This window comes from Xyrauchen texanus, chromosome 23 (assembly GCF_025860055.1).
Source record: "Xyrauchen texanus isolate HMW12.3.18 chromosome 23, RBS_HiC_50CHRs, whole genome shotgun sequence".
In the NCBI taxonomy this organism is placed as follows: domain Eukaryota; kingdom Metazoa; phylum Chordata; class Actinopteri; order Cypriniformes; family Catostomidae; genus Xyrauchen; species Xyrauchen texanus.
In genome coordinates, this window is record NC_068298.1 from 25637116 (window position 1) to 25661233 (window position 24118).

Here is a 24118-nt window from a genome sequence, read left to right on the forward strand (position 1 = left end):
GCATCTGTTAAGCATGTTATCCAAATGAGAAATTTCGCAATATTTAAAAAAAGACTGTACAGTCAGTCTTGTTTAAAAAAATCTTTTTTTTTTTTTTTTCAGTGACTAGATATAATGCTACGCACACTTTGTGTCAAATGTCTACAAAGACTAGCAGGCATTCAATTACAGCCCAAACAAGTTTATTTTAAAGCATTAAATCTAATAACTGCACAGATGATCGTGAAATGTCAAACACCTTCAAGTGACTGCTTTACATCATGTGCTGGATTTGCGAACAAAGGATTTGTTTTAATGTGTGACTAGTCAGAGATACACAGACTGTTAAGATATACTTTGAGCAGTTTCAAATCAATATAAATAATGAGAATTGTATTTTAGATGGCTATAAAGCATTATAGATATGAAGAGACTCAAAGATTTTAACATAATTTTCTCTTTTTTTTTTCTCCCCCTGCAAGTATGAAAAATATCATTGTTTTAGTTTAGTACAACAGTTTTCTGTGATAAAAGGCAAAACGTTTTTTTTTTTTTTTACACAACACTAGACTTGAAAACAGCTAAATGGTATGTATGAGTAAAAAAAAGCACATTAACAAACTATATAATGAAGTATTTACAATTATTCTGGTGATTCCTTTCTGTCCTCTTACTGAATACAATTAAAAATATATACAAAGTCTTTTGAAAGAGAGAAATCGAAAGGCCTTTGTGTAGCCCCCTGACACCTGGACTAAGGCTGGCTTGTGGGCTGCCTGTCATCTTGACTACTGAAAGAGGAGCCGCTGTGGCCAGTGTTGGTCCGAATAAAGTCGTTAAGTCCATCAAAGCCTTGATTAAAGAGGAACTCCATATACCAGTTCCAGTACTTTCCAGCCTGTAAATAACAAAATACAGTTACTGTGAGGAATACTGCAACAGGATTTGACTTAAGAGTAATAATATGCCTTCATGTTGACCAGAAATAAAAAAAGGCATGACAGGCAACATTTTAATAAAAAGGAGATGATGTATTTTAGTACCTTTATGGAACTAAGATCCACGTCCTTCCTCTCTGGCCAACACTGATAAAGAGAACACAAAAATATTAATCATTTCCTCACTTAAATCAATGCAGCAAGTACACTAATGAATTTTGCAGAAGGACAAAAAAAAGTACTCGTATTATTAAAGATGACGAAAACTCCAGTCTCACAGATTCCATGAATAATAAAATGGAAGTCTGTATTAATGGCTCCTCTATTGATGTGCATGCCCCCCAGAACTGATGTCACTTAAATTAGTTAACATTTACTATATAGTCTAGTCAAAAAAACAGATGCATAATTTGATAATGCAACATTATGAACAGCATACTATCTAGTAAATGTGAACTCATTTAAGCAATGTAAAGTAAAACCCTTGGGTGGGGTCTACGAGCAAAAGATACATTAATACCACATTTATCTCCTTGTCCAATCCTAAAGTTATTAACCCAAGTGGAGGCTGCAGTCTCCCCAGTAGTGACAAGACTTTACCCATGCTATAAAATAATCATCTAATTAGCTTGCACAGTTGAATCCAATTCCATTGCTCCAAATGTGATGACAGCCAAGCATCAGTGTTCCACCATGAGATTTTTTGCTTTTAAATGTCACCAGTGTGTGAAAGTGTCACTCACCTTCTGATTAAATTCAATGGCGTAGCTGAAAAGCGCTGGGTGGTGGATGAGGTCGAAACGACACCAGGGTTCTGATACTTTGCTTAGAGCAATTAGATCATTGTCGATCTCGATGTCTGAGCCAGGAATGCACCACAAGGAATTCCACATGGAATTCACCATGGCTTGAAGATTCCGGTTAAACTCTTTGTATGTGTTTCTGCTTATGTGAAATGTTTGCTGTAATAAAAGTGAAAATGAATAAGGAATGAATCTCCAGATTCAAGTCAAGTTAATCAACACATACCACAGGATCATTAAATTAATTAGAATGCATAGTCATAAATCAAAAATAAATGATTAACTGAAAAAAAAATTTCACTTTTTAAATAAAAAAGGGTATTTTATGCATTAATTACCCAAATTAAAAATTTGTATTCAAATTTAAAAAAAATGTCAGTTCTGTTCATCTTCACAATGCAAGTGAATGGAGACAAGAAATCTGGGAGGTACAAAAGGCAGTATAAAATAATCCATAAGACTAAATCCATATCTTCTGAAGTGATATGATAGGTGTAGGTGAGAAAACAGATCAATATTTAGTTGATCTTGAAAGTGTAAATCTACACTTTCACATCCACATTTGGTGTGGATGTGACTTTTTTACATTCAGCCACCTACTGGTTGGGGCTGGTCAAAGGTGGAGATTGCTAGTAAAAAGGAGTTGTGTGGATTACTATGGCTCCTTTATGTCATTTTTGGACCAGAGTTCTGGTCACTATTCACTTGCATTGTTTGGGGTGAACTACTTTTGTGGTTATTACATCATATATATTCAGGTCATGGATCAATGCCCATGTCGATGGATAAGGCATGTGTGAAATCTATTCATACTACTCACATGAATACTTAAAACAGTGTACTATTTTACTGACCGAGAAGTTTGTCCATCAAACACAGTACATATTGTGACAGTATGCCGTTTTGGAAACAGGAGTTGACTAATATTTATACCCTTAACCCATGTTGCCATTCAAAGGATCCAAGTTGAGTGATGGGATGAGACAAGAACCACTTTGTGAGCAAATAAAAAGTTTAGCCCATGTACAGTATTTTGCATGTCCTAAACATGAAATACTGCGATCAAATGAGGAAATCGTTGCAGACAGCTCTAATGGCATGACTGAAAGTCTACCATTTCATCCATTACGTTGTCAGTGCCATGCCCATGTTCTAAAGCCCACATTGTCTCACTGGGATTCTATCTAGAACGCTCCATTCTCACCTTTCATCCTCAGCAGGAAAGGAGAGGATTACAGCAAAAGCCTCCAGGAGCTTCATTGTAAATTCTTAGAGCACAGCTTGAAGGTCTTTCTAATTTACCCATTATGAGTAAATTATTCAGAAACAAAACCCTTGCTCACACACAGCTGGCTTTTCATACTTCAGCGTGTGCTCATTTTATGACACGGTTTTATCATTACCTGTCTCTGCTGCTCTTGTTTCTTAGCCAAGGTCAGATTTTTCCGATACCTGAGGAAAGGAAACAGAGTTTTTTTATTAATAAAGTTAACATTTTATACTACCGTAATTTCCGGACTATAAGCCGCAACTTTTTTCCCACGCTTTGAACCTCGCGGCTTATACAATGACGCGGCTAATATATGGATTTTTCCTCAGCTTTCAAATGTTATATATATATATATATATATATATATATATATAAAACATTCTGTGACGTGCTCAGTTTTTTGGCGGCGTGAAGCTTTCATTGCCGAACGGGTTAAGGTCAAACAACTTTTTTGTATACTGTTTAGATTAAATCGAGCGCGCTCAAACTTCCCATCATTCTGATTACGGTAGTAATTTTGTCACCCTCACCATGGCAAAGACATGGAGAAACGCATATGATGCTGCTTTCAAGTTGAAGGCGATTGATCTGGCTGTTGCACGGGAGCTTGGTCTTAATGAGTCGATGATAAGACGTTGGAAAACAGCAGCGTGAGGAATTGACTCAGTGCAAAAATACAACTAAATCTGAGGCTATTCAACTCCGACACCGAAGGAGATGACTTCAGTGCACTGGACGAGGAAGATAGTGACCAATGACTTTCTTGGTAGGCTACTATTTACTGCAAATGTTTTATTACAAGCCGTGTGTGGCAGCGGGGGCGCTTACACCTGCGCTAAATTATGTCTAACACCGGTGTCTAATTTCAAGTGCCCTGCTTCACATGTCCTTCTTGGGAAAACTGTCACACGGGCACCAGCGTGACAGTTTTCAGCAGGGCACTTGACGTTCCAGGTAAGGCTTTTAATGGCCACAGCAATGTTTACAATCAATTTTATAAAGTTTCTCAATTCTTCTATGCGCCAACACTAGACTGACGTGTGTCACTCTCTCAGCTCTGTGGCTGCTGCCTTTTTATGCCGCTCTCCCCACGCTTACTAAAATTAGACACCGGTGTTAGACATAATTTAGCTCAGGTGTAAGCGCCCTTACCGCTTTTCTCTCCGGACGGGCTTGACCACGCCCCGCTGCCACACCATGTTTCGTTAAAGCCTATTTATTTTTGTTACAAGCCGTGTTTCGTTAAAGCCTGAGTAAAGTTCATTTGTTTCAATGTACCGGTAGGCACCTGCGGCTTATTTATGTTCAAAATAATATTTTATTTAAAAATCAGTGGGTGCGGCTTATATTCGGGTGCGCTCAATAGTCCGGAAATTACGGTAATATCATTTTATAAAAAAGAGGGAAGAATTAACTGCCATCTTTCTGTTTGAAATTAATTTATTTTCAACCTAATGTCTAAGTGATGACCAGAGTCAATAAACTTAGACTTGTCCCTCAGTATGTATAAATGAACAAAATTGTTAACAAGAAATGCATTTGATCGTTCACATGTGCATGCATGCTAACACACATACGACCGTTAAAAAGCAGCCATCTGTCAGTCATAAGGCACACTGGTACCGAACAGAGTTGGTACTTCGAACATTTTTATTATGCAAGTATTGACTTGGTACCAAAGAACCAGCAGCACTTCTGCCATCCATTCTATTAAGACTTTACAGTGGCACAGTACAAAGGATTGTGTGGCGAAGCAGATGAAAGCATCTTCATACTTCATTTCACTTATTGCTTACAGGCATTATACCAAGGCAGTGTAATGCATCTGAAGGCTCAGGCTGTTCCCCTCAGATTAGCCAGCAGTACAAAGGTGTCCCATTGCCATGGGAACTGCTGAAGGCGATCAAGAGTAACTTACCTCGCCTGGCTCATTCACCCAAAAGTACAGCAAACTGTTTCTTGAGATGCCCTACCTTAGCTTAGAACATCTGAAGCAGAAAATCTCCAGAATGGGGCATTAGACTGGAGTCATATAATGGCTAAATTAGCTTTTTATAGCTCACGTATCGTACCTGCACATGATGTAGCCGAGCCGATCCACACTGATAGAGTCTGTAGCAAAGAGAGCTGGGTAGAAAATGCCAGCCGGAGGCATGATGATCAGAGGCAAGCTGTACTTCACAAACATGTCACACACCTTGACACAACAACACAGAGAAATGTCACTATTAGTATACCAAGTCAAATACAATCGGTGTTTGTTGTCTGTAAAAAGGACATATGAGGAATCAAAATGCTCTTGCTAAAAAGTTTCATATACTTTTAAAACATACTGTTACACTCAGAACTCAAAACTGTTACACTCAGAACTCAAAACTGTTACACTCAGAACTCAAAACTGTTACACTCAGAACTCAAAACTGTTACACTCAGAACTCAAAACTGTTACACTCAGAACTCAAAACTTTTTCCCCAGTCTACAAAGACCATGCATAAAGGAGCCAAAACAGATTGTTCTGAAATCCTCAGGTTTCTGATTTTATTAACAGAAACCTGAGGATTAGGATAGGGATAGATACTTTTCATAAGTACTAAGAGTTCCAGATAGAAATTAGTATTTTCCTTGTTTTCTTACACCATGCCAGCTTCAATGCCTATTTTCATAGGAAAATCTCACATAAAATATAACTAAAACAACAACAAAAACTATACATGTTTAAAATCGGTGTTAAAAACCTTTGCACTAAAAGTAAGAGTAACATTACAATGTAATGTTTTTGTATGCATGTAACACATATGGCTGAAAAAACAAAAAGTCCATTTAGGCCACATCCACACTAATACATTTTCGTTTTTGGCATGTTCTTTACGTCTCCTAAATACTGGAACAGCGTTTTTCCTCCACCGAAAACGAAGCGTTACAAAAAAGCTCTCTATTATCACATAGTAGTGATGGACTGATATGGGTTTAAATGATTTACCGACTTTTCTTTGATAGCGGTACAGATGTTTGGAATTTTGTGAAGGAGTGAACCTGCACTGCTTTCACAATGTACGGGAACCGCACTGCGACACTGACAAGGTCGGGATAGCCGACCTTGTCAGTGTACTTTTCTTTAAATGTGTCATGGATTGAACATCATGCAACATTTGTGAGCCAGAGGAACACAGTTTTGATCCAGACTGATATAATACATGCTTTCCTGGAAGAAATACAAGCACTGCACAGGAATATGAACTTCACAGGAAGAAATTGTTGGGTTTGCGCAAGTTTTGTGAGGTTAGTGAATAAAATCTTTGAAATAAATTCAGTCCTTTAAATAAAATATCAAAATGTTTGCAGAAGGTATAAAATAGAAGTTGTATTGCTATGATAAGACAACACAGTTAAAAGTTAGAGAATTTTTGAGGAGAGATAAGGTGAATGAAACGTGTGAGCACTATACACATCATGAGCTCATGTTCGTCTGCTCAGTCAGGGGGATGCTTGAATGAGACTTTGTTGCACACCGGTTTCCTATTGTGGTAACACAAAGGCACATTACAGCAAAGGGAACACTTCATGTGCAAAGTAGGCAGTTCTCGTCTGCTAATGCCGATAATTTGAGAATACCAAATATTGCCCAATTTATCGCCTTGGCGATATATCAATAGACCACTATTGTGTATTTCAGAAAACAATGAAGTTATGAGCTTTCAAATGAAAAGAGACAAGTGTGGATGTGGCCTTAATTCTAGGGGCCAGAGAAAGGGAGGAAAATGATCATAAAAAGATGAATATTATAAGTGGATCTCAAGGAACAAGATAAATTAATAAATTACTTATGCTTTGACACCTTTAAAACAAAACATCTACTAAAACTACTAGGCAGAAAATGATTATCGACAGCACACAAATCTCAGTGAAACTCAGGCAGGAACTTCAGCAGATGTCATTTTGCCAAGAACATCCCGTTAATTAAGTTAATCATAGCGGAGTGTACCGTCTCATAGAAGGCAAGTGTCTGGTTGAGGAGCAGAACATGGCAGTTCTCCAGACGAAGTCCCTCAGATGCCAGCATTCCCACAAAGCGCACCAGCTCCATGACTGAGTCCATGAACCCAGATAAGGTCATAGTCCTAAGAAGAGGCACACAAATCTTTTCACTCACATTTTTTGAAAGCTTACACAAAACAACATGAAAGAGTAGTTTTCCTTCTAGACTGTATTATATTTCTCCAAAAAAAAAAAAAAAGAGAAAACAATAAATCAGCTTTAAATTACACCTCCTACACACCAGATGTGTCTTTGTGCTACGCTTGGCCCTCACACAATTCTTACAGCACTGAGACCCAAACCAAAAAGGGAATAATGGGTGTATCGCATTGATGCATGCACAACAGCAGAGTCAAATAGGGTTTTGCCCTTGTTCATAATTTCTCCTTCAGCTGTGCTTCTCAGTAATGTAATAAAAAGACGAAATCAGCAGCGAGGGTGAAGCAATATACGGTAGGCAAAGGAAAAAACCCACAGCACTTCATTACACATCGTTCGACAGAGCACTTTTGGGGTAAACGAGGTTCAGATGGAGCCCGACCACAGAAGTCCATTGATCTCTTTTAAATAAAAAATATTTTGAAACCCAGTGTGGCAAACCTCAGGCAAGGCTTTTAGAGTACAATCACTGAAGTGTGGTTGCATTTCTTTCTGTAATAATTCTTCTAATCCTTGAGTTTTTGACAGTGATTCAAAACTCTTGAAGGACACACTGTAAAGTTTAAGTCACATTAAAAACAACAGCAACTGCAACTCATTTTTCAACTTCTGTAAAGCAACGCATTTCCAGAGAAACAGAATATCCAGTATAATAATGTAGGATGGGACTTCAGATTTAAGTAGGACCGTGAAAATGTTTTTTTTTTTTTATATATATGATTGATTAATATACTAAAAAATTATAATAATTCTCACCCACATGTCGTTTTATATCAGTTCAGAGGTGGAGACAAAACAATAAATGTTTTTATTTATTTATTTTAGAATAACAGGAATCATCCACAATGGGAGAAAGGACATTAAGAAAGTAAATAACAGTTCAATTAATTTTTTTTAATTCATGTTGTCTTTAAAGGGGTCATGACATGAGGAATCAAATTTTCCTGGATCTTTTGACAGAAGTCATTATACTATAAAACATACTGTAAGTTTCAGAACTCAAAACTTCCTCCTCACCGCAAAGAGCATTTGTTGAAACCAAGCTGCCAAAATGACTCGTTCTCTTCTTCCTCCACATTGTGATGTTACACTATGGTAGACATTTGCATCAGATAGATGTTCAAGTTCAAACAGACTAACACTGGTATTACCACTGGTTGGACGCTAGGTGGTACTATTGGGCAATAGCCAACAATCCAAGGTAGATTGATTTAAAACTTTTACCTTTATTATTTATTTTAACAAAATATTCAAATGAAAGTGAATAAAAATGAAGTGCAATTAAAATGTGTGTTTATCTTTTTGAAAGATGGCTTTTCAACATTTGTGAAGGCCAACATCTCTGGCAATGAACCTACTTCATTCGTGCATTCTCTCCATCATGGGCTACCAGTCGGGTATTTTGTTGTCCGGGCAAATACATCACTTATTGTGGGTTGTTGCGCGTCGAATATTGGTGTTTTATTACTTTTCATCCCAGGACCCAGTTTAGAAGCTTCGGAAGGGTAATGACTTTGAATGTGTGTGAATACATAAATTTTGTTCCCTCCTAGGACTGGGCGATGTACAGAAATTTGTTCACAATATTTGTATAAAAATAAAAACACACACACAAATATATCCATCTTTCCATTTACCGTCTGGCAAATATCAGTCTATAACGACAGGCGGAAAATGACATACATATTAAGATCTAAAAATAATTCTAAATGTAAACATAATAATGATGATGATAATAATCACTGAAACAAACCATGGTTTGAGATGAACGTGTTTTTTGTATTATTTTATGATTTAATCAAAGATGCATAGGCTATATATAGAGTGACCCTGCAGAGTTGCGTTCACAATGAACTGATCTGTGAAAATGAGATGGTCTGAGGTAATTTGCAGCATTATCAAAGACGATACTATTATTGCAAAACATTTCCAGAAGACTGGAACAAAGAGAACCCTTACATACGGGTGTTCCACGAGACTGCACACCTCAGAACAAACAGAGCATAGACAGCTTTTCTGTCATCTGTTCTTAAAAATATAATCAAGTGTTTCTTCAAGCACATGTCTGTATCTAACAGCATTTCTTGTGTCATTCCGTACCAGAGATGACTTGGTTACCCACCATGCAAATTATATTCACTACCTGCAATTAAACGTCTTCTGTCAGTGCGCATACTTTTCTGCCTGTGTAATTTGATACGTTGGTAAAGAACATCTGGCTTTCAATGCGTCATTTACGTTCATATATCATGGTTAGCAAACTCTTCATTAGGCAACTATTCTTTAAGGCTATTCTTTTCATTAGGCTATTGTATTGATATTAGAAGTTCCATTCATAATGTTTCCAACTTTTACCCGGTATCAAATTCCACACTGGTGTTGTCCCTTCTTCAGAGTAAAATCCGTAACATCATACACTCTGGCAATTCTAGCATCTGACCACTTCCACAACACCACATAAACACCTACTTCCTTATCACTTCAGTAGCCCTACCCAATAGCAGTGAGCAGTAAGATGGCATTGAGAGAGCTGGTCAGTCTAGAGCAGAGAGCCAATTATAACAGACGGCAATTACTGTCGTCTTAAAGGAGTGGCAGCACCAAAACAGAGCATCTCTGACAGAGTCAGAGTAAGGGTGGAAAAATTATATTTTGACAAACATTTAATGTTTTTTGTGCATAAAACTTTACTACTTCAAGTAACATTAAAATAAAAAAAGAGAATGTCATGACCCCTTTAAAAGTGTATTTTTTATGTTGCGCTGACATCTAGTGATTTAGATGCAGAATCAAGAAATTACAACGTTTTGCTTCGCCATTTTCATTGCTGATATGCACTATTTGCCATCATCTATGATTAATTTTTATTCTACATGCGAACATGTCAGATAATGTGGGATAAGAAGTATTTGGTCAATCATGGGATCTCGAGTTTGATGTGACCCTCTCCATGTAAAATAAATACCATACCTTTTATTAAGCTACCCATATGATTGATTGAAGTCTTCATCTCATGTAAGCATAGATGATTTTGAACATTTTAGTGAAGAACTATTAATTTGTATAAAACTTAATGAGGGGAAAATTGACTGCGTGCACCTTTAAATGATTTTGGGATACTCACATGGTGCTGTTGCTGTTGAGGCTGATGTCCAAGCCGCCCTCCACCGCGCTGACAGAATGCCATGTCAGCCACTTTACAAGCATGCTGTTCAGACACTCGATGGCACTACACTGTGAAAAGGACAATGCAAAATGGCACATTCATAAAAGGGCTAAAAGAATATCAAAATCTGCCTTCACCCGCTGTGAGCAGAATCAAAACAGCACTCAAACAACATCAGAGGAAGTATAAAGATGCCATGGCCTCATGAGGAATGATTAATTCACTCATGTTGGAACCCGTTTAAGCATTCGTTCACATAATCTGGCTCAAACGCTAATGCTCATCTTGGGTCTGACAAAATCAGGAATGAAATGAGATTAAAAATGCATACAAACCTTGAAAAACACAGTGGAGGTAAAATAGAGCTGCTTCAGTGGCTCAAAAAGAAGCTTTTTCATGTCTGAACAAAGGAAAGAAAATGTTTGAAGAAATTCATTATAAGGCCATTTTTGTAAATATCCAAGGCAGTTTTGATGGCATTTTTACCCAGAGCACCAATTTATAATTGATCCTGGTTTAAGTTATCTTTTTTGTACAGGATAAATAACTTACATGATGTGCATTACACAATGTGCAGTTTTAACAAAAGAGAAAAGTCCTGACTCAAAGAATGATTTGCTGACAAATTGAACATCACTATGACTTAAAGAGCAAGTTGTACTCTACACAAAAGCAATATCTAGCTCATGAAATACTACAAACCGAAAAACTAGAAAAAACTATAGAAATTTCTATTTACAATAGAAATTTCCATAACTTGTGAGGTTTTATTCAATTCCATGATATTTCAAGCATGTAAAACACAATTATAAAATTTCCATAATTTTTCCATGACCGTGTGAACCCTGAAAGTGCATTTAGAAGTCAATATGATGAAATACTTTCATTTGAATGCAATTTTTTAATTGCTATTTTTATATACTTAATTAACGTGTTAAATTGACAGCCCAAATAAAACATTATCATTAAAGGGAAAAAGATTATTGTGCTATTGTATTGCTAACATTAACTACTTCCAACCAGCATCTGTAAAAATGTACATGGGAAATTGCTCTCGTATTACTCAGAGGCTGCAACCGAGATAATAAGGACACTCACAGAAGCTGGGCATCAACGGGATGTCACTGAGAAGATCCAGGATCTGTGGCCGGAGTAGACAGCCATCCCACACACTCAAGAACTTATAAAGGAAACTCTCTGTGCTGGAGAATCCCTCCTGAGAACAACACGGACACAGATCCTGTCAATATGTCGACTGGACGATTTCACAAGAAGGCTGAACAGTGTCAATTTTTCAGAAGCAAGAAAGAGGAATGAAGCAAGTACTGTATAGATGCTCTGGGCTAGGGTTCATAGAATAAACTGCCAAATATTTATTATATTGAAGATCCAACCCTTGAGGCTACCAATGCTAATTTCCTTCTGGGTAATATTTGACTTCTATTTGTTTGTCTTACCTGCAGGAACTGCTGTGAAGAGAGGATGGTGCTCAGGAAGCGACAGGCTTCGGAAGTGTTGTCAGATTTCCCATCCACAGGACAAAGTAAAAACTCTGGCCACAACACAGGAGAAACAAAACTGTGAGAAATAGCTACTGCAGTTTGAGAGGGAACATACAGGCTGTCTGATAAGGTTCAGTATTACGGTATGCAGGGTCCCCACACTTTATGACCAAATTATTTCTGTGATTTTTACAGAAATAAAATCACAGAAATATCGGTCCGTTTGTGATTACTAGACAAGGGTATTTAAATATAACTTTGATTCAGATCCATTAGCTAATGAATCATTCAGACCTATTTGTGAACCAGATTCACAGAAAAGATCCAACTCAAGAGAATGGCTTTCGTTTTCAAGTATGTTTTACTATACAAAAGAGCAATATCTAGCCAACTGAATGTTTACAACAAAGCATAACTAAAAACAATAATATTTTCAATGCATATTTAAAAACAATTATAATGTATGTGTATTCCAAAACATTAAGGAATATTCTAGGTTCAATACAAGTTAGGCTCAATCGACAGCATGTGTGTTATAATATTGATTACCACAAATTTATTTTGACTCGTCCCTCCTTTTCTTTAAAAAAAAAAAAAAGCACTTACAATGGAAGTTAATGGGGGCCAATTTTTTTACATTAAAAATATAGCCACAAGACAAAGGTTAAGTGTGTAAAAATGAATTTAGTGATAAAATCACTTACTAACATTTTCTGTGTAAAGTTATAGACAATTTTACAACTTCATTGCCATGATGATGTTGTCAACATATCTTAAAACCCTAAAATGAATTTAAAATTTTTTTTAAACAACTTTACAGGTCAAATAATACATTCAATTTAACAGAAGAATTCATGCAAGTGCTTTTATAAAATTATAAGCTTAACATTTAGTATACACCCTACAGAAATTGGCCACAATCTCTTTCATTGTAAGTGCCTCACTGTAACCTTGAAATGGAGGGATGAGTTGAAATATTTTTTTTTTTTTTCAGTAATAAAATTATGGCACAAATGCTGATGATTCAGTATTGAACCCAAAACATTCCTTTTAAAACTGTATTAATGTCCATTAAAATTAGGCATTTAAAAAAAAAAAAAAAAAAAAACAGAAAAAAAGAATTTTAGAATTCCAGGATATTTCCACATTTTAAACCAAGCCCGAACCCATTACCATAGAAAACTGAACGATATATGTACCCTCTTGTAATGAGTGTCCAAGCCAAAAGTTAAGTCGTAGGAAGGCAGACTCATCCTGTACACAGTCCAGGTATTGCAGAGCCAGAGCTGATCCCAGCAGAGAACCCATCTGGGCAGGCAGCTAAAAAAGGAGTTATGACCTCAGCGTTAAGCAACGAAATGCAATGCAACTCCCATTTACGCAGAATTCAGGCACTTTATCATAACCATGAGCTGTCAAAACAACTGGAGTCAAATAAAACCAATTCAGTCCAGCTTGTGCTTCCCTTTAAAACCTGTGCTGAAATTGACAGCTTACAAACACACAATTCCACCATTCTCTCTATTGATCAGAAACTCTTTGCAACACTGTACTTTTAGTCACTTAATAAACATCTGATCATCAATATGGGATTTTTGCAAATAATAAATAATTGTGGCAGAATGACAATGAACATTGCTGATTCTTTTTTATTAACGAGCAAGTATCATTCATCTGAGAAACAACTGGTTCTAATGATGGGGGTGCCACAGCAGGAAATAATCAATTATCCTTCCCCATGGCCATGACTGATTTATTTTTTACATATGGCTGGCTCCATTGCTTAGTGCATACTCTATCCTTGCCTTTTGCAGGACCTAAAATAACCCTAAAATGGCATAGGAACATATTAATGTGAAAAGTCAGTGCGCAAACTAGATGGCAACTTTTGTGTAGCATAAATGTTTGCACACCTTTAAAAGAGATTTACTAAGTTTTAAATCAGATCAGTGAAAGTGTCAAAGAAACATTCTTGGCGAGGGGCTTGTTGATATTGTAAACATTTTATGAGTGCTGCAGCATATTGTCTAGTACTTACAGGGATGAATGTGTTGATGAATATTAAACAGCTTTGACATTTTAGGGAAAAAAAAAAAAATCTGTAAATTAAAATACTTCCTTATCTATTTACATCAGTGAAATGTTTAGTTGCTTTGAAAGAATGATTATGCAAATATTATCAATCACCATAATGATGTGGTGCACTTCACAGTATGCTCATCGATCTTGTGAAGGCTTAGCTCCACAAAGTGGCCAAAACAGAGAAGTGCAAATCATGCCCATTTCCTAATCCAATTGGTTGAATATGATGAATAAGCTGTGATGGAACATAGTTCGGCATATAAAAATTAGTGGCCTGTGGCTTCTATTTCAAATCTGTCAAAAATGGCCATCTAGACAATTTGTTTTATATTAACGCTTCCGATAACTGGAGATCAGTCTTTCCCAATGCTGTGGTGGAATTTTGGCCCACTCTTCTTTGCCGAACTGCTTTAGTTCAGCCACATTGGAGGATTTTCCAGCATGAATCGGGTTCAAGTCAGGACTTTGAATAGGCCACTCCCAAACTTTAATTCTGCTTCTTTTGAGCCATTCATATGAGGAATTACTCCTATGCTTTGGATCATTGTCTTGCTTCATAATCCAGTTGCGCTTTCGCATCAACTCACGAACTGATGACCGAAAATTCTCCTTTAGGATTTTTTGGTAGAGAGCAGAATTCACGTTTCCCTCAATTAATGCAAATTGCCCTAGCCCTGAAGCAGCAAAGCATCCCCACACCATCACACTACCACCATCATGATTGACCATATGTATGTTCTTTTAGTGGAATTCGGTGTTTGATTTACACCAGATGAAACGGGACCTTTGTCTTCCAAACAGTTCACTTTCGACTCATCAGTCCACAGAACATTCTCCCAAAAGGTTTGAGAATCATCAAGGTGTGTTTTGGCAAAATTCAGATGAGCCTTAATGTTCTTATGGGTTAGCAGTGGTTTTCACCTCTGCACGCTTCCATGGATTGCATTTTTAGCCAGTGTCTTTCTGATAGTGGAGTCATGAACGGTGACCTTTATTGATGCAAGAGAGGCCTGCAGTTCCTTGGATGTTGTCCTTGGCTTTTTTGAGACTTCCTGAATGAGTCGTCGCTGGGCTCTTGGGAGGAATTTTGGAAGGTCGGCCACTTCTGGGAAGTTCAAGTGGCAAGTATTCTCTATTTGGAGCTAATGGGTCTCATTGTGGTTTGGAGTCAAAGAGCCTTTGAAATAGCTTTGTAACCCATTCCAGACTGATGTATTTCAATCACCTTATTCCTCATCATTTCTGGAATTTCTTTCGACCTTGGCATAGTGTGCTACCGGGGGAGATCTTTTAGCCAAATTCATGCTGCTGAAAAAGTTCTGTTTTGGTGTTGATTTGACTGAGCAGGGCTGGCAGTAATCAGGCCTGGGTGTGTCTAGTCCAGCTGAACCCCATTATGAATACAGTTTCATACAATTGGGGATTTAATAACTAAGAGGTTATTGTTTTTTCACACAGGCCCAGTTTGTACTGGATAACTTTATTCTTCAATAAATAAAATTATTATTTAAAAACTGTATTTTGTGTTTTAAATAATTTAGTATGATACACAAAAACAGAAGAAATCAGGATTAAAGGGATAGTTCACCCAAAAATGTATATTCTCTCATCATTTACTCACCCTCATGCCATCCCAGATGTGTATGACTTACTTTCTTCTGCAGAACACAAACAAAGATTTTTAGCAGAGTATTTCAGCTCTGTAGGTGCTCACAATGCAAATTAATTGTGAACAGATCTCAGAAGGTCCAAAAAGGATATAAAGGCAGCATAAAAATAATCCGTACGACTACAGTGGTTAAATCCAAATCTTCAGAAGCGATAAGATAGGTGTGGGTGAGAAAAATATAAATATTCCAGCACCAACCAAAAGTGCAGAATTTCAATAATCAAGGACCTTTTATATTGAATATTGTTCTGTTTCACACCTACACCTATCTTATCGCTTCCGAAAATACGGATCTAACCACTGTAGTCATATGGATTACTTTTATGCTGCTTTATGTCCTTTTAGGACCCTTTAGAGTACTGGTCACAATTCACTTACATTGTTTGGACCAACAGAGCTGAGATATTCTTCTAAAAATCTTAATATGTGTTCTGCAAAAGAAAGAAAGTCATTCACATCTGGGATGCCATGAGGGTGAGTAAATGATGAGAGAATTTTCATTTTTGGGTGAACTACATATACCATTCTACAAATACATCAACACAGGAAAAAACAACAACATTTCAATGGGTTTTAAAGAAACAAAGCTTGGAGCCAGGCCATAAATGATGAGACAAGGTGCTCACGTGGGTGACAACATTTTGAACCCAGCCTGCAACATGTCCTGATTTTTATCTGATTTGTGTCCAACACAACACTGTACCTAAGTTCTTACTTCAACTCTACCGAGGACAGTATTGTGAGGGTGAAAGATGATATGTGAATTACCTCTATATTGTGAATGTTCTCCAGTAACTGTTTAATGGAATGGAGCTCCTGCAGGCCGAACACTTTCCTGTTGGAATTGTTGTCGAACGCTGAACTCAGAGGAGGTATTTCCAGGTGATGCAGTTTCTAAGGACATCACAGATTGTGAATAAACACCAATGTATTAGATTAGGGTTAATGATTAAAGAATGTAAAGGGTTTCAACGCGGTTTGACCTTTGAAATTCCATTGCTTTTAAAGTAGTTCATTATTACTGGAATAGGATTTTAATAAATAATTTGCACTCACAATGAGAAATTTCTAGATTATATTTTATAATATTTTAGAACTGAGCATAGCAAGAAAAAAAAAATATATATATCCTCTAAAGAAGTTTGACTCACAAGTTTTAAATTCAGAGATTTTCTAGGTTTTCCATGACTGTACTACTGCATTTAATTTGTTATGATTACCCATCCCTGTGATTTAGGCCATACTATTATTATTGAGAGGTGAATTTTCTGTGAAGCTCTTTACAGTATTACAATGAAGGTATCGTACTCGCTTTCTGGATGATGGTTTCTCTTTCACACCCAAACTCAGGCTCTGGTCAACCATCACGGCACCCTTGTTTCTCCTCTGTACAGCACTAAGAGCCACTTTCCAGGTGGAGTTGTGATTCTTGAAGCCAGTCTGAAAAAAGAAAAGGAAATAGCAGTCTGTAAAAAAACACCAAGATCCTGAAAGACCGGGGGGCCCAAGTAGCGCAGCAAGTATTGACACTGACTTCCACCCCCCGGAGACGCAAGTTCAAATCCACGGCATGCTGAGAGACTACAGCAAGATCTCCTAAGCAACCAAATTAGCCCAGTTGCTAGGGAGGGTATAGTCACATGGGGTAACCTCCTCGTTGTCGAATGTGTAGTTCTCGCTCTCAGAGGGGCACGAGGCGAGTTGTGCGTGGATGCCGTGGAGAATAGCATGGGCCTCCACGGTAACGTGCTCAAGCCGCTTGAAGAGATGCATGGATTGCCGGTCTCAGACACGGAGGCAACTGAGATTTGTCCTCTGCCACCCGGATTGAGGAGTCACTATGCCACCACAAGAACTTAAGCGCGCATTGGGAATTGGACATTCCAAATTAGGGAGAAAATAATAATGAAAAAAAAAAGATCCTGAAAGACCTGGCAGTCAACAGTATTCTGATGGTAAAAACAGAGGCAAATACACTTACCCTCACTCTCGATGGAAGAGAGAGCATCACTAAGTCTGGGTGGAATACTTTGTAAAGCGCTAGAAGTTGAGTGAGGAAAGGTTGTCTGCCCTAATAAATGACAGAGAGAGAACAAGAGTATCCATATCATGAATTCAAAATTGTCACAGTCCTTTAAATGTAAAATGTACATAGTTTAGCTAATTTTCTGTATTAGGTACATTATACAGTATAACATTTACCATTTTGGCCTGCACATCCAGTAATTTCCTCACTCTGTATGGGTGAACTGTCACGGATCATAATAAAAGAAAAAATAATTATGTGCGGTTTGCATATAGATGTAATATGTGTATTCACATGAACAAACAATTAAAGGAACTTAGTCAGGAACTCACCATGCTCTCTCATAGTTAAAAGGTACAACAAGTGGCAAATAAAAGGGCACTGAAAGGAAAAATTATTAGCTTTTTAAAATCAACACTAAGAAACATAAATTGTAATGAAATATAAAATGCATGTAGGTTGGTGGATTGAAAGGTGAAGTGTAATTTCTTTGCATCTTGCAGCACCAAACAGAATAGCACAAATAATTATTGTTTTCAAACATGCTTCCAGAACACATTGTTTGCCATTGATTGGCTGGTTGGGATGCTCAACAAAGAGAGCAATGTTTTGATAGTGCCATACTTTGGTAGGAAATTAACCTACCAATCAACTGCTTATTGTTGGCTCACCCAAAAATGAAAATGTTCTCATCATTTACTCCCCTTATGCCGTCCATGGTGTGTATGATATACTGTCTACTGCTGAATAACAAACAAAAATTTAACTCAGTTCTGCTGGCCTTCGCAATGTAAGTGAACGGTGGCCAGAACTTTGAATATCCAAAAAGCTCATAAAGGCAGTATAAAAGCAATCATGACTCCAGTGGTTTAATCCATGTCTTCTGAAGTGATCCAATTGGTTCTGGGTGAGAACAGTAACTCCAAACTCCATTTTTAACTATAAATCTTGACATCAGCGGTTTCCTTTGCAAACATGATTTCAAGCTCAATTACACTTCTTAGAGCCATATAATGTAATCAAGCTTGAAATCATGATCGACAAGGAGAATGCAGTGTCAAGATGAACAGTGAAAAAGGAGTTACATTTTGGTCTGTTCTCACCCGAAACTGATTGGATCAAACCAGTGGAGTCATATGGATTACTTTTATACTGCCTTTATGTGCTTTTGAAGCTTCAAAGTTCTGGTCACAATTCACTTGTATTGTATGAACCTACAGAACTGAGACATTATTCTAAAAATCTTTGTGTTCAGCAAAAGAAAGAAAGTCATACACGTCTGGGATGGCATGAAAGTGTGTAAATTATGAGACAATTTTCATTTTTGGGGGAACTCTCCCTTTAAGCTGGCACATGTGTTTTATCAGAAAAAACACACACTTCAACTTTAAAGCATAAACAATATCTTCTTTAAAATAAGCTTTTGGACTTGGAAAACAATCATAAAAAGAACTAACCAGATTTTCTTCAGTCACAAAGCTGAAAATAAAGCCATAAATGGATCTCAAATTGTCTTTGCAATCAATCAGGTCAAAAACAGTGAGTACCCAGCGGACAAAGAGAACCTTAAAAGAAAAATTAAGAATTTTGAGCATTCAATTTTAATGTACGTTAATACATGGCTAAATAACAACATTTTCACCAACAACCAGATTAAAAAAAAACAGCTCTTACCTGTGCATTCATTGGCATTTTCCCTACACACAGCCATGACACCCCTCTCACAATAGCCTCCTGTGGCACCGATGTGGCAGGTATGAGAAATTTAAGCACTCGGGTACAGTTTGCAGCACCTGTTTGATCAATTTAAGCATGATCAATGTGATGAAATACTAAAGCAGACTCCTACAAAAGGCATGCAGCTGAATGACACTTAAGGTGCTTTCACACTTGGTTCGATTGCTTGGACTGAACCAGAGTTTGTTTTCCCCCATCTCCGTGCCCCCGCTGGTTTCCGTCCACATCATATTTTTTGGGGCTGAACCTTGGTCCAATTGCATCATCAACAGGAGTACAAGCAGCAGCTATTTACCACTGTAAGGTATCAGCTTCGCTGTGTTATTAAAGTACTCATCTCTTTGGGTTTTACCATCAAAACTTTACATGCACAAAATCACGCTTGTAGTTGTCTGCCACGGATGCAATGAATGTGCAATGATGTGAAGAATATTAGCGTTTGTCTGACGTGAGCCCATGGATGCATTGCAAGAGATGTAAAGAATGTGAGTTGCTCTCTGAGGGAGATTCATCTGGACACAAGCAGATATGAGAAATGCATTATACCATAATAATCGCAATTGGGAGCCTGCAAAGACACAAATTATGCACCATCACAATCGGTTCACTTCTGCGATTTGGTACGGTTGCCTTCACATCAGCAGAAAACTCTTCCGGAGTTCACATGAACCATACCTCAGACCACCTTTTCAAGTGGTCTCGGGTGCGGTTCTTGGGTGCACACAAGATTTTAGAAAACAAAAACAAAATGAACCGATCTTTGACGTCATTCAAACTCAGGTTCCCACCAAAAGTGCTAGTGTGAAAGCACCCAGAACAACATATGAAATGTTAAATCTAGCGATGCACCGATCGACCGGCCAGTGACCAGAATTAGCCGATTTTCCGCATGCTCGGCCGGACCGGTGACCGGCCGGTCAGCCTCACGTCTTCCCGATTCCAAGCCGGTCCGATTTGTTGCCAACGGCACAGGCAATAACGTCACAGCCGCACATAAACATGTCACTGGCGTGGAAGATCTTCACTGTGAGTGAATTATACATACATTTCGAAATGTGTAATAATTGTAAGGCCAAAGTAAACTGTGGGGGAACCACCACAATAACTTTAGGAACAACAAACCTAATTAGACATTTATAACACCATCACCCAGCTGAAAATGCCCATTTTAAAAAATAAGCTAAAAAGGGAAAGCGGCTAAAGCTAGCCAGAGCTCAGAGCCAGTCACAAGCCAGCAGCCTCTCCTATCATCCCTTGGAATGAGCAGCGGAAAGACCAAAGCAATTACGAGGAAACTTTTGGAATTCATGGCCCTGGATGACCAGCTGTTCTCCATAGTTAAGGACAGAGGGATCAGAAATCTGATACTTTCCAACGTTGCCAGAGTTGTTTAATCTCGTGTCATGTAACACACGCAGCCTGTTACCCGTCAACATTTGGGTACACAAATCCGGGAGAGGGGAAGTGGGGTGCTGGATGGCAGAGGCAGGCTAAATACTATACAAATTGTGCTGTGTAACGTAATTTTTCCCACCGTGTCCGATATTAAAATCAGTGCGACATACATTGCAAAAGGCGTGGGCATTATCGATATGCTTCGGGATATCAAATTAAATTCTTCCATCCAGCTGTTGTTGTTAAATGTACATGTATATTTTGTTTTTTTGCCAGGTTGAGGTCATAAATGATTTGTAATGTGTATGATGTGTCGATTGTGTGAGTAGGATGCGTTTCATTCAAGATCTGGCAACTGGACCACCTTGGAATAATATATTGATGTGATTATTCATATAACGTGGTTTGGGCCATACAAATTACGGGAGTTTTTTTTGGGAGAAATAACAAAATGGGAGACTCCCGGGAAAAACGGGAGTGTTGACAGGTATGGTTACAAGCCATTCCTGAAGCAGTGCTCAGTTTTACAACTGATATATGGACATCTAACGTAAGTTGAGCGTATTGGACACTTCAGTTTTTCAGATCTTTGGAATTGTTTTGTTAGATGAGTAATAAAGAGAAAAAGGTCCATTTATAAAAATAGTGGGAAATGACATCTGTTATATAAAGCAACTCATTTGCAGTTATTTGTTATTTCTACCTCTTTCCAGTCACAGAGCACTTTATTTTGAGAGTTGTTTAAGTGAGAGAAGATCCTGTAACTTAGTGCAGTTTGGGGGAAATTGTAATGTTTAATAATGTATTTTATTATGAAAATAAAATGTTACATTGAAGAAAGGTAGATTTTGTTTGTACATGCGGTCAATAATAATTCTTAGAAAGAAAATCGGAAAAAAATCGGTATTGGCAGGTTACACTTGCAAAAATTCGGAATCGGCCAAGAAAATTGCAATCGGTGCATCTCTAGTTAAATCATGATCTCACTAACATAATGTTTCTGATAATTAATTATGCTCATTTCAAACTGAAGTAATATGTTTGATTTTACCTGCATTGAGGCTTAAAGCCATGTCAAGAAGCATTGTGATAACCTCTGGATGCAGACCGTGACTGAGGGCCACTGTCTCCACAACCACCATGTTCCTCTCCAGTTCATCATTCCCACGGACTACTGTGCCAGCTTCCACTGTTAAACACAAAAGTCTCAAAGACTCAAAAGACATGTCTACACCTTATGAAGACATGATATCTTTGCTTAGATAAACAAAATCTGAGTTTGAATTGGTCTAGATGGGCAGATGTCCTACCAACACAAACAAATACATAAATATTCAAAAGAATAGTCCACCGAAAAACGTCCTCACCCTCATGCCATCTCAGATGTGTAAGACTGTCTTTCGTCTGCTTAACACAAATTAATAATAATACAAGCTGCAAAGTTCTGGTCACCATTCACTTGCATTGTAAGGACCTAAAGAGCTCAAATATTCTTCTAAAATCTTCATTTGAGTTCAGCAGAAGAAATAAAGTCATACACATCTGGGATTGACATGAGGGTGAATAAATTATGAGAGAAGTTTCATTTTAGTGTAAACTATCCCTTTAAATCAAACTGTACTGATGAAGCTGGATGTGCGTTGCCGAAAAGACCAAGTTCCCAATTAATATTAGACATGCTTTATCAAAACATTAAAAGATTACATAAGATTTAGGTCCTACCACTAACCATGTACCATGGTATTTTATATACCTTTCCCATGTGTGGTACATGGTAAGCATTCTGTATCGAGTCTATATCAAAGTACAAAAAATACTCAAGAAAGTATATCACTGTGCCTTTGAACTTTTGTGTAAGGGACAAGTTTAAAATAGTTGCTTTCTTAAAGAAATGTAATATAAAACCAATTCCTGCCTCAAAGACCTGCGTAATCTCGCCCACTGTACACATTGCAAAACTGTTTGTTGTTGTTGCTGCTTTAGGGATCATCTGCAGCACTTACCCTGAGAAAGATATTTCACCGCGAGGCTAAAAGGATCCGCCTCGCCTTTCCTTTTTTCTTTTTCCGCCAAACGCAAACTCTTGTTGCTCGCTGAGGAGACGGATGAGTCTATTTCTCCCGACGAATCAGAGTCTAACCCCGTCAGGTTAGATAAACCGGCCATTGTCGTCGCTACATAATATTATTTGTTTGTCTCTCGCGTGTTATCTCGGTCGCTGCAGAAGCCCATTCAAACCAAAATCCAAACCTCCCGCGACCGTTTAGACATGCGCACTGTATTACTTCCGGTACTGACGTAAAATTAAGTTACATTTATTATTAGAGTATGTAACAATATACGTTTATAATTCTTTTTTATCTTAATTTTACTTTCTTCCTGATTTGTACATATACTTCTATGTACATTGTTTAAAAAACAAATCATTAAAATAAAAAAAAATATGCTAACATGGCTACTGTTGCTTGCTAATAACGGTTATTCCTCCAGGGGGCGATCGGTGGCCCAGAGAGTCAAGTATCCGATTGAGCCTCGTTTAAATATCAAAATGTTTCCTGTATATGTTTATCCCCTAAAGCGTGTTATAATTTCACTTAATTTACTGTATTGATTGGAGCCTTCCATATAACTAAACCTCTGCCGCAACTTTTTATGTGAAATCACTAAATAAAACGCCTGACGAATGTGAATGGTAATGCGGATGGGTTAGAAATGAGCATGAACAGACTGCTGCGGGTAGATTTCCAGTTGCATTTGAGCGAATCCTTGAAATAAAAAGATTCAAATGAGTATGCAATTGGCTGTATAAACGTTCCTCATAAGACAAGTAAATACCCTGAGCCTATTGCGCCTCCTGGATGAATCGCCCGTTTTGTGCCACAGCTCCTTATGTTTGTCCTATTTCCGATATTTAAACGTTAAACAAGATTTTTAGAAGAATATCTCAGCTCTGTTGGTCCACTAAATGAAAGTTAATGGTGACCAGAAATTTGAAGCTCCAGAAAGCACATAAAGGCAGCATAAATGTAATCCCTGCAACTCCAGTTGTTAAATCATGTCTTCAGAAGTAATTTGACAGCTGTGGGTGAGAAACAGATCAATAATTACATTATTTTTTTACTATAAATTCTCCTCCCCCGCCCAGTAGTTGGTCATATGCAAGAAGAATGCACCAAAAACAAAGGAAGTATAATGTGGAAGTGAAAGTGGGCATTTATAGTAAAAAGGGACTTTACAATAAATATTGTTCTATTTCTCACCCACACCTATCATATAGCTTCTACAGACATGGATTTAACCACTGGAGATGAATTATCATACAGATTAATTTTATGCCGACTTTAATTACTTTTTTG

The 24118-nt window shown here is 37.6% G+C and overlaps 1 protein-coding gene across 1 annotated transcript; it reads right to left on the reverse strand.

Annotated features, from left to right (window-relative positions):
- Nucleotides 1-56: 56 nt before the first annotated feature.
- Nucleotides 57-23012, reverse strand: cenpi (centromere protein I). Its single transcript, XM_052154733.1, has 20 exons — nt 22766-23012; nt 21814-21951; nt 19305-19423; nt 19088-19195; nt 17963-18011; nt 17807-17853; nt 17586-17675; nt 16913-17044; nt 16373-16498; nt 13053-13173; nt 11809-11903; nt 11450-11567; nt 10687-10751; nt 10310-10419; nt 6974-7109; nt 5063-5187; nt 3124-3172; nt 1661-1879; nt 1023-1064; nt 57-877 (listed from the first exon to the last, which is right to left on the reverse strand). The coding sequence occupies exons 1-20, from the start codon at nt 22926-22928 to the stop codon at nt 734-736; spliced, it is 2196 nt and encodes a 731-aa protein (XP_052010693.1). The 5' UTR covers nt 22929-23012; the 3' UTR covers nt 57-733.
- Between the last annotated feature and the right edge of the window lie 1106 nt (nt 23013-24118).

What these genes read in the sequence shown, in the direction of transcription:
- cenpi (XM_052154733.1), bottom strand. Translation starts at nt 22,928, where the DNA reads ATGGCCGGTTTATCTAACCTGACGGGGTTAGACTCTGATTCGTCGGGA. An exon ending in AAATGCCAATGAATGCACAG is followed by an intron (nt 19,196 to 19,304) that starts GTAAGAGCTGTT and finishes TTTTCTTTTAAG; the next exon opens with GTTCTCTTTGTCCGCTGGGT. An exon ending in TGGACACTCATTACAAGAGG is followed by an intron (nt 11,904 to 13,052) that starts GTACATATATCG and finishes TGTTGTGGCCAG; the next exon opens with AGTTTTTACTTTGTCCTGTG.